We start from the raw sequence: 14,751 nt of genomic DNA, 5'->3' as shown, positions 1-14,751 counted from the left end.
TCAGCTGAGGTGAATGCTTTGCATCTTGCTGCTGTGTTGAATAGTCTTTTTTTTTCAGAATGAGAAGTAGAATTTTGTGGCTATAGGCTGTGAGGGCTGCCTGTTCCACCAATGAATGCTGAGGGAGCCACTTGTTGACCTTGTGTGTGTGATGTCATTTGCCTTAGAAAGTTCCCAGTGCCTGGGAGGGGCTTCTGATGTTGGGACAGAGCTCATTCCCTGCTATGCTGAAGGAGGTGGAAGAGTGGAGAAATAGATATCTGTTAAACTGAGATGAGAACTGCCAGTGGGAGAGAGTTGGGTTGTCCCACTCTGCTCTGTGCTGGTGCGGCCTCACCCCAAGTGCTGTGCTCAGCTTTGGCTTCAGCAGTACAAGACAAGGGGAAGGATGGCCCTGCATTGCATCTACACAGGCTGGATTGCGGGGCTGCGGCCAATGGATGAAGTTCAACAAGACCAAGTTTCTGGTTCTGTGCTTTGGCCACAGCACCCCCAGGCAATGCTGCAGGCTAGGGGCAGATTGGATGCAATACTGCATGGAGGGAATGCACCTTGGTGTATTGGTTGATGCTTGATTGAACTTGAGCCAGCAGTGTGCCTGTATATCCAAGAAGGCATCCTGGCATGTATCAAAACTTGTGTTGGCAGCAGCAGGCATTGAAGTGAACATCCTTCCATATACCATCCTGGGGAGGCTGCACCTCAGGTACTGGGTCCTGTTTTGGTCCCATCACAGCAAGAAAGACACTGAGGCCCTGGAGCATATTCAGAGATGGGCAACGAATCTGGTGAGGGTTCTGGAGCACAGGCCTTATGAGGAGAGGCTGAAGGAGGTGGGACGGTTCAGTCTAGAGAAGTGGATGCTCATGGATGACTTGATTGCTCTCTATAACTACATGAAGTGATGCTGTAGTAAGATGGGAATCGACCTCTTCCTCTATTGGTGATAGGACTAGAGGGAATGGCTTAAAGCAGCGCCAGCGTAGGTTCAGACTGGATGTTAGGAAATATTAGTTTTCTGAACGAGTGGTCAGGCAGTTGAATGGCCTGCCCAGGGAGGTGGAGGAGTCACTGACCCTGGAGGTATTCAAGGAACATTTGGATGTCGTGTTGAGGGACGTGGTTTAGTGAGATCTGTTGGTCATGGGTTGGACTGGGTGATGCTGTGGGTCTTTTCCAAACTTAGTGATTCTATGATTCTATGTTTGTATGAGATTGTGGACAGCCTGCTATTCCTGACTGGACATGAGCAGTGCAATTGTACTATTTGGCTTTCATTATAATAGTGTAGATAATATGTGATGAGATGAATGCTATATGCTGGCCACCAGTGCTCTTGCTGATGTCATGTTTGAGACAGGAGTTTTTGGGACTCTTTTGGACCCAAGGTGTTCATTTGTAGAGCCCTGTCACTCTACTGGGCGAAGTGGAAAGAGCGTTAAGCATAGGAATGAAGAGGAGGAATCGGAGGCTGGCATGCATGAGAATTTTATTGAGAGAAACAGACTGAAAGAAGGATCCACTTGGTGATCACCAGTGGATCTAGCACAATTTAAAGCACAGAGAAAGAAGAAAAAGTCGTCAGGATTCTAGACAGCATGGTCTGCTTGCTTGTTTTGTGCCATGAGCAGAGGAGCCATGGCTGCTGATCCATGTGCCATCATTGACACAGAGGAGCATGGTGAGTGCGTGGTTTGCCTTGCAGGGTGCAGGTGGTTGCTGTCAGGGTGTGGGCGCAGGCCCTTAGCAGGGGTAGCGGGCTCTCCCGCCGTTGAAGCAGCCCAGGCCTCCGAAGCCGAAGCCGCCGGAGGAGATGGACACTCCCTGGGCGCTGAGGGCGCTGCCCACGGCAGCTGATGAGGAGGATCCGACGGCGGTGTTCTGGGGGAAGGAGCTGAGGATGGGTCCCGGCAGGGTGACCACCACGGTGGAAGGCTGGATGACGACTTGGGAGTCCTGGCACTGCCTGACACAGGGCTCGTTGCAGCTGTTAGCCAGCGGGGTGGGTCCGCAGGGGCGGCAGAGGTCGTAGCAGGACATGGCTGTGGGGTGGAGGGTCCCTGGAAGAGAAGGTGTTGGGTGAGCGGAGGGGGTTGGGGGAGTGTGGGGGCTGAGGAGGGGTGGAGAGCTGGGTAGGATTGGGCAGTGGAAGAAAGGAAGCGGGGTGCAGGCTGACCTGTAGGAGCAGAGAGGAGAAGGTGTCAGGAGAAGGGTGTGAGGGAGCGAGGTGCAGGGCCGGCTTTTATGCTGCTGTGTGAGTGCCCGAGGGCTTGGAGAGAGCCTCTGCGCATGGCAGCATTGTGCAGAGCTGCTGTTGCGTGCCAGAGCCTGGTCAGTCATGAGGTGGGGTGTGTTTGCCGTCCACAGCTCTCCCTTTTCATTACCTTTTGTTGTGGATTTGATCCTTTGACCTTGTCGGCAGTTTTTAAGGGAAAATGAATATTTTGTATGATTTATACACAAGGTGTGTCGCATGATGGTGGTTGGAAGTTGCATCTAAAGCATGGAAGAGATGTGGTCTCAGGAGTGAGGTCACGGCGTCGCATTGATGGTGGGTGGTTTGTCTGCATTGTGAGGGTTGGACCCCATTTCCCGGCATCCTTGTCAGGCTGCTCTGGCCTTCCCAAGTGTGTCTGGCAGGAGACCCGTTTACTTGTGTCACATTTGCTTCCTGCTTGCTTTCGGCCCATTTCCCTTTCCATGTGCTTTGACCTTCTCTTTCCCATTGCGTGTCCTTCACTGACACCATAGTTTACTGTCCATGTTTTATTTGGGAAATGGATTTCTGCGTGTTTTGTATAGTTACATCTTAGGGCTCTCTATAGGGATTACAGCTTATTTAGGCAGGGGAGGGCTGTTTGTGATGGGAGGACACAGTGCTCTCAGGCCTGGCTGGTAGGTAGCAAACCTTGAGCTGAGTGGGAGGGTGTTGGTCTGGAAGGCTGAAGCAGAGCTGGTGGGATCATTGTCAGTGTCTGAGGCCATTTGTCTGCATGGCCATTGATTTTTTCCAGTTGGATTTGGATATTCTATGGGGAAATGAAAAGCATACATGTTGCATGGGTATGGAATCATGAGCCTCTCCAGGCCTTGTGGTCAAGGACATGCTGAGGAGTGCAGGGCAGGCCCCCATTCAGTTGAGGTGAGTGCTTTGTGTCTTGGTGCTGAGGTGAACAGTGCTTGTTGTTGAGGGAGATTAAGAGAAGTAGAATGTTTGTGGCTATAGGCTGTGAGGGCTGCCTGTTCCACCAATGAATGCTGAGGGAGCCAGGGGTGTCCTTGTGTGAGTGATGTCATTTGCCTTAGAAAAGTCCCAGTCCCTGGGAGGGGCTTCTGATGTGTGGGACAGAGCTCATTCCCTGCTATGCTGATGGAGGTGGAAGAGTGGAGAAACAGATATCTGTTAAACTGAGATGAGAGCTGCCAGTGGGTGAGAGTCGGGTTGTCCCACTCTGCTCTGTGCTGGTGTGGCCTCACCCCAAGTGCTGTGCTCAGCTTTGGCTTCAGCGGTACAAGACAAGAGGAAGGATGGCCCTACATAGCATCTACACAGGCTGGATTGTGGGACTGAGGCCAATGGGATGAAGTTCAACAAGACCAAGTGCGCGGTTCTGCAATTTGGCCACAGCACCCCAGGCAATGCTGCAGGCTTGGGGAGACTGGATGGAATACTGCATGGAGGGAATGCACCTTGGTGTATTGGTTGATGCTTGATTGAACTTGAGCCAGCAACACGCCTGTATATCCAAGGAGGCATCCTGGCTTGTATCAGAACTAGTGTTGTCAGCAGGATCAGGGAAGTCATCATTCCTCTGTACGCCACCCTGGGGAGGCTGTACCTTGAGTTCTTTGTCCAGTACAGAATGGGAAATAAATGGTGCAAATAGAAATCATGGATATACAACATCATCTCGGTTTCTTCAACATGGAAGTGACCAGCTTTGATTCTGAGGAGATGTGACTAAACTTGATGAGTTTGCCTTTAGGAAAGGCTTTGAGGCTTCCTCCCATGAGATGCTCATAGACAAATGGGTGAGCGGAGCGGGCTGGGGGAGTGTGGGGGCTGAGGAGGGGTGGAGAGCTGGGTAGGATTGGGCAGTGGCAGAAAGGAAGCGGGGTGCAGGCAAACCACTCAGTTATGTGGGCACTGGGATGGCCTTAAACGTTGCTGAAGGAAGGATCCAGTGGAGTGAGCTGTGTCACAGAGTCCTGCTGTGGTGAGTTCACAGTTGTATAGCACAAGATTGGGAATCGTGGTCAGTGCTGTTCAGTATCTTCATTAAAAGTGTGTGTGATGGGACTGGACCAGATTGTGGACAGCCTGCAATTCTGCAGTGGGCTTGAGCAGGGCAATTGATTATATTCTTCTCTTTGGGCAAATGTAGATAAAGCTTGATGAGATGATGGCCATCTGCTGGCCAGCAGTGCTCCTGTTGGTGACATGAATGTGAGAGGAGATCTTGGGGCCATATTGTACCCAGCAAAAAGTTTTCTGGAGCCATGACTCTGTAGTGGGTGAAGTGGAAATAACACAGGTTGAAGAAAGCAAGCGGAGGAATCGGAGGCTGGCATGCATGAGATCTTTATTGAGAAAATACATGTAAAAGAAGGATCCGCTTGGCGATCACCAGGTGGAAAGGGCACAGTTTCAAGTGCAAAGAAAGAGGAAAGGTAATGCACTCATGTTCCCAGACACCATGGCCTGATGTTCCAGGCTTGCTTGTTTTGTGCCATGAGCAGAGGAGCCATGGCTGCTGATGCCGTGTGCCATCACTGCCACAGAGGAGCGTGGTGAGTGCGTGGTTTGCCTTGCAGGTTGCAGGTGGTTGATGCCAGGGTGTGGGTGCAGGCCCTTAGCAGGGGTAGCGGGCTCTCCCGCCGTTGAAGCAGCCCAGGCCTCCGAAGCCGAAGCCGCCGGAGGAGATGGACACTCCCTGGGCGCTGAGGGCGCTGCCCACAGCAGCTGATGAGGAGGATCCGACGGCGGTGTTCTGGGGGAAGGAGCTGAGGATGGGTCCCGGCAGGGTGACCACCACGGTGGAAGGCTGGATGACGACTTGGGAGTCCTGGCACTGCCTGACACAGGGCTCGTTGCAGCTGTTAGCCAGCGGGGTGGGTCCGCAGGGGCGGCAGAGGTCGTAGCAGGACATGGCTGTGGGGTGGAGGGTCCCTGGAAGAGAAGGTGTTGGGTGAGCGGAGGGGGTTGGGGGAGTGTGGGGGCTGAGGAGGGGTGGAGAGCTGGGTAGGATTGGGCAGTGGAAGAAAGGAAGCAGGGTGCAGGCTGACCTGTAGGAGCAGAGAGGAGAAGGTGTCAGGAGAAGGGTGTGAGGGAGCGAGGTGCAGGGCCGGCTTTTATGCTGCTGTGTGAGTGCCCGAGGGCTTGGAGAGAGCCTCTGCGCATGGCAGCATTGTGCAGCGTGCAGCTCTTGCATCACGTAGTGTTGCCACTCATGGATTGTGTGTTCTCCTTCCAGGAACTCTGCCATTTCACGTCCTTCTCTTGAGGTCATGTCCTGATGACAGCAGCTGCACCTTTCAAGTGAGAATATTTGAGGCCAAAGGTGCCACGTTGCACCTTCGTGTCATGGCACGCGGAAGTAGTGGCCAACGCTCAGTAAAGGAGCAGTGTTGTCAGTGAGGTCATTGCTTGGCACACATGCACTGTTGCTTTGTGTCTTTGTTGTTAGAGATGTATCCAGTTCCAAGCATCTCTGGAAGCCTGATTTGGGCATTCTTATTATTGTGGTTTCATAGTTTCATAGTTTCATAGTTTTGTGCAGGTTGGAAGGGACCTTAGAGAACATCGAGTCCAGCCCCCGGGATTCGAGCCTCTGTGTAGCAGAGCGGCACTTCTACCACTTGCACCACAGGGGGGATTCTCAGATCTCAATGGCAATTCCTTTGATGCGGAGATTACCCATGTTGTTCATCACGGGAACTTTTTGTGCATCATTTCCATGAACTTCAGCAAAGTTTTTCATACTGTATTTCATGAAATTCATCTGGAGAAAATGTCAAGAACTTACCTTGAGAAATACGTAATATGTTGGGTGAAGCTTTGTGTCAGAAATCCAGCTCAATGACTTCTATTAGATGCGGTTATGTCAGGCCAGTCAGGTATGGGATTCTCCAGAGCTCCTTTTTTGGGTCTGTTCTCTTCCATGGTTTAGAAAATACAGGATTCTTTCAAATGCAGGATGCAGGACTTGGATGCATACAAAAACTAGAAGATTGTGGATGACAGTAAGTAGAGATGAGCAGCTGACTCTCAGTATTAGGGGGGCCTTGGAGAGATTCTTGAGAGACCTGTGGGCTGGGCCATCACCAATGAGATGAAGTGTAATGAGAGCAAGAGCTTGATTATGTGCCTGGCTTGGGAACACCCTGTATATGTATGGGTATTTGGGGATGAGAGACATAAGAGCAGCCCCACAGAAGGAGATCGAGAAGTTCTGGTTGATATCAAGTTGATTCTGAGTCAGCAGTGTGCCCTGGCAGCCAAAATGACTGACTGTACCCTGGGATGCATTGAGATGAGAACTTCCAGTGGGAGAGAGTCAGTTTGTCCCACTCTGCTCTGTGCTGGTGCGGCCTCACCCCAAGTGCTCTGCTCAGCTTTGTCTTCAGCGGTACAAGACAAGGGGACGGATGGCCCTAAATAGCATCTACACAGGCTGGATAGGGGAGCTGCGGCCAATGGATGAAGTTCAACAAGACCAAGTGTCTTGTTCTGTGCTTTGGCCACAGCACCCCCAGGCAATGCTGCAGGCATGGGGCAGATTGGATGGAGGACTGCATGGAGGGAATGCACCTTGGTTTATTGGTTGATGCTCGACTGAACTTGAGCCAGCAACGTGCCTGTATATCTAAGAAGGCATCCGGGTTTGTATCAGAGCTAGTGTTGTCAGCAGGGGCAGGGAAGTGATCATCCGCCTGTACACCACCCTGTGGAGGCCACACCTTGATTGCTGTTTCCAGTTTTGGGCCCATCACAGCAAGAAAGACATTGAGTCCCTGGAGCTTGTTCAGAGAAGTGCAATAAAGCTGGTGAGGGGTCTGGATCACAGGGCTTATGAGAAGAGGCTGAAGGAGGTCGGATGGTTCAGTCTGAAGAAGAGGAGGCTCAGGGGAGACCTCATTGCTCTCTATAACTACCTGAAGGGAGGTTGTAGTGAGATGGGGGTCGGCATCTTCTCTGGTGTAGCTGGTGATAGGACTAGAGGGAATTGTTCCAAGCTGCACCAGGGGAGGTTCAGGCTGGACATTAGGATGGTTGGACTGGATGATCTTGTAAGTCCTTTCCAGCCTTGTGATTCTATGATTCTATGAAATACTACTTCTCTGAAAGATTGGTCAGGCATTGGAATGGGCTGCCCAGGCAGCTGGTGGTGACACTGACCCTGGAGGTGTTCAAGTAATGTTTAGTCACTGTGTTGAGAGACATGGTTTAGTGAGAACTGTAGGTGATGGATTGGACTGGATGATGCTGTGGGTCTTTTCCAACCTTGGTGATTCTATGATTCTATGATGCTCTTAATGGATCTGGTTGTTGATAGCCTGCTATTGCTGACAGGACTTCAGCAATGCAATTGTATTCTTTGACTTTATTTGTTCAAGCGTATATAATATGTGTTGAGATGAATGCTATATGCTGGACACCAGTGCTCCTGTTGATGTCATGTTTGAGACAGGATCTTTTGGGGCCATTTTGGACCCAGGGTGTTCATTTCTAGAGCCGTATCTCTGTAGTGGGTGAAGTGGAATGTGCATTAAGCAAAGGAATGAAGAGGAGGACTCTGAGCCTGGCATGCATGAGAATTTTATTGAGGAAAATACATGAAAAGGAAGGATCCACTTTGAGATCACAAGTGGAAAAGGCAGAGTTTCAAGTGCAAATAAAGAGGAAAGGTACTGCACTCATGTTCCCAAACAACACGGTCAGATGTTGTTCCAGGTTTCCATGTTTTGTGCCTTGAGAAGAGGAGCCATGGCTGCTGATGCCGTGTGCCATCAGTGACACAGAGGAGCGTGGTGAGTGCGTGGTTTGCCTTGCAGGGTGCAGGTGGTTGCTGTCAGGGTGTGGGCGCAGGCCCTTAGCAGGGGTAGCGGGCTCTCCCGCCGTTGAAGCAGCCCAGGCCTCCGAAGCCGAAGCCGCCGGAGGAGATGGACACTCCCTGGGCGCTGAGGGCGCTGCCCACGGCAGCTGATGAGGAGGATCCGACGGCGGTGTTCTGGGGGAAGGAGCTGAGGATGGGTCCCGGCAGGGTGACCACCACGGCGGGAGGCTGGATGACGACTTGGGAGTCCTGGCACTGCCTGACACAGGGCTCGTTGCAGCTGTTAGCCAGCGGGGTGGGTCCGCAGGGGCGGCAGAGGTCGTAGCAGGACATGGCTGTGGGGTGGAGGGTCCCTGGAAGAGAAGGTGTTGGGTGAGCGGAGGGGGTTGGGGGAGTGTGGGGGCTGAGGAGGGGTGGAGAGCTGGGTAGGATTGGGCAGTGGAAGAAAGGAAGCGGGGTGCAGGCTCACCTGTAGGAGCAGAGAGGAGAAGGTGTCAGGAGAAGGGTGTGAGGGAGTGAGGTGCAGGGCCGGCTTTTATGCTGCTGTGTGAGTGCCCGAGGGCTTGGAGAGAGCCTCTGCGCATGGCAGCATTGTGCAGAGCTGCTGTTGCATGCCAAAAGTTGACCAGTCATGAGGTGATGTGTTTGTGTCTTCCCGCAACGCTTCCTTTTCCTTTCCTTCTCTTGTGGTTGTGTTCCTTTGACCCTGTCGGCGCTGTTCAAGTGGGAATGGTATTTCAGTCAGTGCATGCTGAAAGTGTGTGTGGTGTTTATCAGGACTGAGGTCACCGCGTGGCTTTTGTGCGTGGTGGTTTGTGGCTCTGTCAGGTGGGTACCGCATCTCCTGGCGTCCTTAGTAAGCTGCTCCAGGCTTCCCAGCTCTGCCTGTTATGCTTGATCCTCTCAAATCCTATTCCCTACTTCCCTGCTGTAATCACAACTCACTATGTGGACTTCAACCTAGTGGAACAGAGGTGTGGAACAAGGGAGGAGGTCACAGCATAGCACTTAAATTGCATGTTGCCTGACTGCATTATGTGGTGGGGACCCGATTTTCTGGCACCCTTGGAAGGCAGCTGTGGTCTTCATGGCTGTGTTTGCCATCAGACCCTGTCACACACATCGTATTTTCTGACTGACTGCCTTCATCCCAGTTTCCTTTCCATGTACTTCACCCCTCTCTTTCTCTTTGGTGTGCAGCACTGACATCTCAGTTCCCTTTGTGCCCTCAAGGCTTCAATTGGGAATGGTGTTACTGCGTCTTTGGTGTGGTTTCAGCTCAGGTCCATCCATGGGGATTGTAGCTGATGGAGGCTGAGGAGCGCTGTCTGTGTGAGCAGGCCGCAGTCCTCTGCAGCCTGGGTGAGAGGTAGCAAGCCCTGAGCTGGAGGGGAGTGTGTTGGTCTGGAAGGCTGAAGCAGGGCTTGATTGCAGATCAGTGTTGAGTTGAGCGTCAATGGAAGAAGCTATTATTTCTCTGTATAGGCTTTGGTAGTTACAAGAAGGAACTGGAGGTTCCATAGAGAAAGGAAAAGTATGCATACTTGGTGGAGTTCAATGACAGGCCCTGGTCAGCATGACTCAGTGGTGGGCCATCAGCCCAGAGAAAGGATAATGGTTCAGAGTTCTTCCAACCTTCACAGCTCCATGCTAATCTAATTGTATCATTTGACATGCCATACTCAGCCAGAATCTGAGCCTGTATGGGTTGGACAGGTGGAGATGATGGGGCCCTGAAAGCACTTGTCTGAAAGGCTAGGGCCCAGAACCTTGTGATGGGGTCACCAGGTGTTCTAGCAGGTAAGTTACTCATGCTTACCCCATGGTGGACTTTTATGGATCCCGTCTCAGTGCTGCGAGCTACTATTGTATGATGTAATGTTACACGTCATGCGGTGTGTGTTGTTCTTCCAGAAACTCTGCCTTTTTGCATCCTATTCTAAATGCAGGACTTGAATGCGTACAGATCAACAAGTCTGTAGATGTTAATTACAGAGGAGCAGTTGACTCCCTCTGGATTCTCTCAGGATTAGGGAGGCCTGAAGAAGAGGATGTGGATTCTGCAGCTGATTGCAGAATGCCCTGGACATTTGAGGATCTGGAGAGAAGAGACTTCAAAGCAGCTCCTCAAAAAGAGATCTGCAGTTTCTGGTTGATGTCAGGTTGGATCTGAGTCAGCAGTGTGTGCTGGCCCCCAGAAGTGCTGAGCATTCCATTTGTATATCGGGCTCACCACTGAGGATTGTCCCACTCTTCTATGTGCTGCTCCAGCTTCATCTCAAGTCTTGTTTTTATATTTCACTTCAACCATGCAAGGACATGAAACTCTTGTCTAGGGTCCTAAGGAAGGATACAAAGAGGACGTAAGGTTTGAAGGAAACAAAGTTCCTTGGTTTATTGAGGAAAGCGGAGACTGAGGGCATCCCTCATATTGGTCTGCAGCTCATCACAGGGAAGAGGAAGGGCAACTCTGCTGTCTGGGGACTGGAAAAGGTCTTGTGCAAATAGCGTGGAGCTGCATCAGGGGAGGTCAAGTGGGAAGTTAGGGAAAGGTTCTGTACCAGAGACTGAAGTGAAGACAAAACTGATATGAGAAATGATTCTGTGACCATGTTTGTTGTAAATATGAGAGATTCTTGGATGGGAGGAAAAGGAATCTGCTGCCCATCAAGGCTTATGTTGGTGACAAAGTTACAAGAGGAGGTCTTGTGGCCCTTTTGTGGCAAACATGATGGTTGTTAGAGCCATGTCTCTGTAGTGGATGAAGTAGGAAGGGCATCGTATGAAGGAAGGAAGAGAAGGAATCTGAGGCTGGCATGCATGAGAACTTTATTCAGAAACACACTTAAAGGAAGGATCCACTTGGTGATCACGAGGTGGAAAGGTGACAATTTAAGGTTCAAAGAAAGAAGAAAGTTGAAGTGGTCAAGTTCCCAGACAGCATGGTCTAACGACGCTCCCTACTTCAATGTTTTGTGCCATGAGAAGAGGAGCCATGGCTGCTGATCCCATGTGCCATTGTTGACACAGAGGAGCGTGGTGAGTGCGTGGTTTGCCTTGCAGGGTGCAGGTGGTTGCTGTCAGGGTGTGGGCGCAGGCCCTTAGCAGGGGTAGCGGGCTCTCCCGCCGTTGAAGCAGCCCAGGCCTCCGAAGCCGAAGCCGCCGGAGGAGATGGACACTCCCTGGGCGCTGAGGGCGCTGCCCACGGCAGCTGATGAGGAGGATCCGACGGCGGTGTTCTGGGGGAAGGAGCTGAGGATGGGTCCCGGCAGGGTGACCACCACGGCGGGAGGCTGGATGACGACTTGGGAGTCCTGGCACTGCCTGACACAGGGCTCGTTGCAGCTGTTAGCCAGCGGGGTGGGTCCGCAGGGGCGGCAGAGGTCGTAGCAGGACATGGCTGTGGGGTGGAGGGTCCCTGGAAGAGAAGGTGTTGGGTGAGCGGAGGGGGTTGGGGGAGTGTGGGGGCTGAGGAGGGGTGGAGAGCTGGGTAGGATTGGGCAGTGGAAGAAAGGAAGCGGGGTGCAGGCTCACCTGTAGGAGCAGAGAGGAGAAGGTGTCAGGAGAAGGGTGTGAGGGAGCGAGGTGCAGGGCCGGCTTTTATGCTGCTGTGTGAGTGCCCCAGGGCTTGGAGAGAGCCTCTGCGCATGGCAGCATTGTGCAGAGCTGCTGTTGCATGCCAAAAGTTGTCCAGTCATGAGGTGATGTGTTTGTGTCTTCCCGCAACGCTTCCTTTTTCTTTCCTTCTCTTGTGGTTGTGTTCCTTTGACCCTGTCGGCGCTGTTCAAGTGGGAATGTTATTTCAGTCAGTGCATGCTGAAAGCGTGAGTGGTGTTTATCAGGACTGAGGTCACCGTGTGGCTTTTGTGCGTGGTGGTTTGTGGCTCTTTCAGGTGGGTACCGCATCTCCTGGAATCCTTACTAAGCTGCTCCAGGCTTCCCAGCTCTGCCTGTTTTGCCTGATCCACTCGAATCCCATTCCCTCCTTCCCTGCTGTCATCCCACCTCACTAGGCAGTCTTCAGCTTTTGTCCCTATCCCTGGTTATGATGCATATGCTACCCACTTTTTTCATATCTTCGTAAGGCCTTTTCAGTTGATTCTGTAAGGTCATAATGCATGCGAGTGCGGTCTGAGAAATGGAAGAGTCTCATCCCACTCCTGCATTCAAGAAATGAAGAAGGAAGCTGTGAGAAACTGCAGGCTGGTCGACCTGATGTTAGTCACTAGCCTGGAGGTGAAGGAAATCTCCCTTAAAGCCACAGATTTACAAAGCCACCTCAGTCTCTTCTACATTGGTCCAGTGGTGGATGATGAGAAGGTGTGACAGTTGACTGTCTTCCCTTTGGTCAAGGCATGGAGGCTTCCTCCCATTACATGATCCCTGATAAACTGTCAAAGTGGAAGCTGAGATGGGCTTGAAAGTGGCTGAATGCATCAGTGCAGTGGAGTGTTGGGATTGTGTCAAGACTGGGTAGTGAGGCCAGCACAGTTCAGCATCTGCATTAAAATGCTGGGTGATGGTAGTAATCCCAGTGAGTTTGCAAATGCTGGAAGATGGGAAGGAGCAGCTGATGCCCCAGGTGAATAGTTCACCTTTGTGAGTGATGTGGGGAGGCTGGGTTATGTGTCAGAGAGGGACATCCTGAGGCAGCAGAAGGGGCAAAGTGAAGTCCTGCTGATGGGAAACCGTAACATGGAGTCAAGGAAATGAGAGGGTGGCAGCCAGGTTTGCTGAGGAGAACCTGGTGTTGCTTTTGGTGAGCAAAGTGATGGAGAGGCAGCAAAAGAGGCTCCCATTCTCTTGAAGGCCATTGGGAAGAGCATCGCTAGCACACTGGAGGATGTACTCTGTGTTCTGTTCAGCACTGGTGCTTCAAATTGAAGTTTTGCAGGTAGAAGACAGACATAGATATGGTGGAACAATTCCAGTGCAAGGCTTCCCCAGTGCTGATGGGCCTGGAGACTCCTTAGGATGTGGACAAGCAGAGAGAGCAAGCAGCTTTGAGCCAGGACTCAAGGATGCTCTCAATAAATGTTAACCTTGTGTATAAATATTCGGGAAGGATGGAAAGTTAGCCAGCACCTTTCCATCACTGTCGGCTGCCAGGACAAAGGACAGTGGGCAGCACTGAATGTGAACCTTCCTTGGAAGAGAAATGGAGCTCTTTCCATTGTGACGGGGACAAGCAGTGGAACAGCTTACCCAGCAGAATAAGTTGTGCAGTCCATGTCCTTTGAGGCACTGAAAGTGTGTCTGGACGTGTTCCTTGTCTGACAGCTGTACCTGAGAGTGTTTGAGCAGGGCAGCGGTGCTGTGTGGTCACTGCAAGTTCCCTAAGAGGTAAATGATTCTGTGACTGTGTTTCTTTTGTCACTGGGGGAGAATCCTGCCGCGGTGTGCAGCCATTGATTGGTGGTTTCAGAGGACATGGGCAGAAGGGCCTTGGTGTGCCCTAGACTGTGTTTAGTCAAGCCCAGATGATGTGTGATGTGCTGGAAGCCGAGTTGATGGCCCAGATGTTCTTGTTGGTACCATCCTTGACATGCGAGGTCATGGGTCCCCTTTGGATCCACCCTAATCTCCCCTTAAGATGTGCCTTCGTAGTGGCAGAAGTGTGAAGACCATCTGCTGAGTAATGGAGGAGGAGAAATCTGAGGCTGGCATACAAGTGAACTTTATTGAGGAAAATATATGAAAGGGAAGGAGCACCAAGAGAAATAGCCATGGCTGCAAGTGCATGTAGCATGACCATAAGCGTCCTTCCAGAGAAAGAAGAGGATTCAGAGAAGAGCGTGGTGAGTGCGTGGTTTGCCTTGCAGGGTGCAGGTGGTTGCTGTCAGGGTGTGGGCGCAGGCCCTTAGCAGGGGTAGCGGGCTCTCCCGCCGTTGAAGCAGCCCAGGCCTCCGAAGCCGAAGCCGCCGGAGGAGATGGACACTCCCTGGGCGCTGAGGGCGCTGCCCACGGCAGCTGATGAGGAGGATCCGACAGTGGTGTTCTGGGGGAAGGAGCTGAGGATGGGTCCCGGCAGGGTGACCACCACGGTGGAAGGCTGGATGACGACTTGGGAGTCCTGGCACTGCCTGACACAGGGCTCGTTGCAGCTGTTAGCCAGCGGGGTGGGTCCGCAGGGGCGGCAGAGGTCGTAGCAGGACATGGCTGTGGGGTGGAGGGTCCCTGGAAGAGAAGGTGTTGGGTGAGTGGAGGGGGCTGGGGGAATGTGGGGGCTGAGGAGGGGTGGAGAGCTGGGTAGGATTGGGCAGTGGAAGAAAGGAAGCGGGGTGCAGGCTGACCTGTAGGAGCAGAGAGGAGAAGGTGTCAGGAGAAGGGTGTGAGGGAGCGAGGTGCAGGGCCGGCTTTTATGCTGCTGTGTGAGTGCCCGAGGGCTTGGAGAGAGCCTCTGCGCATGGCAGCATTGTGCAGAGCTGCTGTTGCGTGCCAGAGCCTGGTCAGTCATGAGGTGGGGTGTGTTTGCCGTCCACAGCTCTCCCTTTTCATTACCTTTTGTTGTGGATTTGATCCTTTGACCTTGTTGGCAGTTTTTAAGGGAAAATGAATATTCTGTTGGATTTATACACATGGTGTGTCGCATTATGGTGGTTAAAATGCATCTAATGCATGGAAGCGATGTGGTCTCAGGAGTGAGGTCACAGCGTCGCATTGATGGTGGGTGGTTTGTCTGCATTGTGAGGGT

The 14,751-nt window shown here is 52.1% G+C and overlaps 3 protein-coding genes across 3 annotated transcripts; all 3 read right to left on the bottom strand.

Annotated features, from left to right (window-relative positions):
* Positions 1-4,852: 4,852 nt before the first annotated feature.
* LOC146761650 (feather keratin 1-like) lies at positions 4,853-5,203 on the bottom strand. The gene has a single exon (XM_085540865.1). The coding sequence runs from the start codon at positions 5,148-5,150 to the stop codon at positions 4,854-4,856; it is 297 nt and encodes a 98-aa protein (XP_085396991.1). The 5' UTR covers positions 5,151-5,203; the 3' UTR covers position 4,853.
* A 2,628-nt stretch (positions 5,204-7,831) lies between these two features.
* LOC107310634 (feather keratin 1-like) lies at positions 7,832-8,410 on the bottom strand. Its single transcript, XM_085540864.1, has one exon. It carries the CDS (start codon positions 8,388-8,390, stop codon positions 8,094-8,096), a length of 297 nt encoding a protein of 98 aa, XP_085396990.1. The 5' UTR covers positions 8,391-8,410; the 3' UTR covers positions 7,832-8,093.
* A 2,677-nt stretch (positions 8,411-11,087) lies between these two features.
* Positions 11,088-11,508, bottom strand: LOC107310615 (feather keratin 1-like). The gene has a single exon (XM_085540863.1). It carries the CDS (start codon positions 11,453-11,455, stop codon positions 11,159-11,161), a length of 297 nt encoding a protein of 98 aa, XP_085396989.1. The 5' UTR covers positions 11,456-11,508; the 3' UTR covers positions 11,088-11,158.
* Between the last annotated feature and the right edge of the window lie 3,243 nt (positions 11,509-14,751).

This window comes from Coturnix japonica, chromosome 2, assembly GCF_054131305.1.
Source record: "Coturnix japonica strain WE chromosome 2, WE-NBRP24, whole genome shotgun sequence".
Classification (NCBI taxonomy): domain Eukaryota; kingdom Metazoa; phylum Chordata; class Aves; order Galliformes; family Phasianidae; genus Coturnix; species Coturnix japonica.
This window is presented reverse-complemented; position numbering and strand designations above follow the sequence as displayed.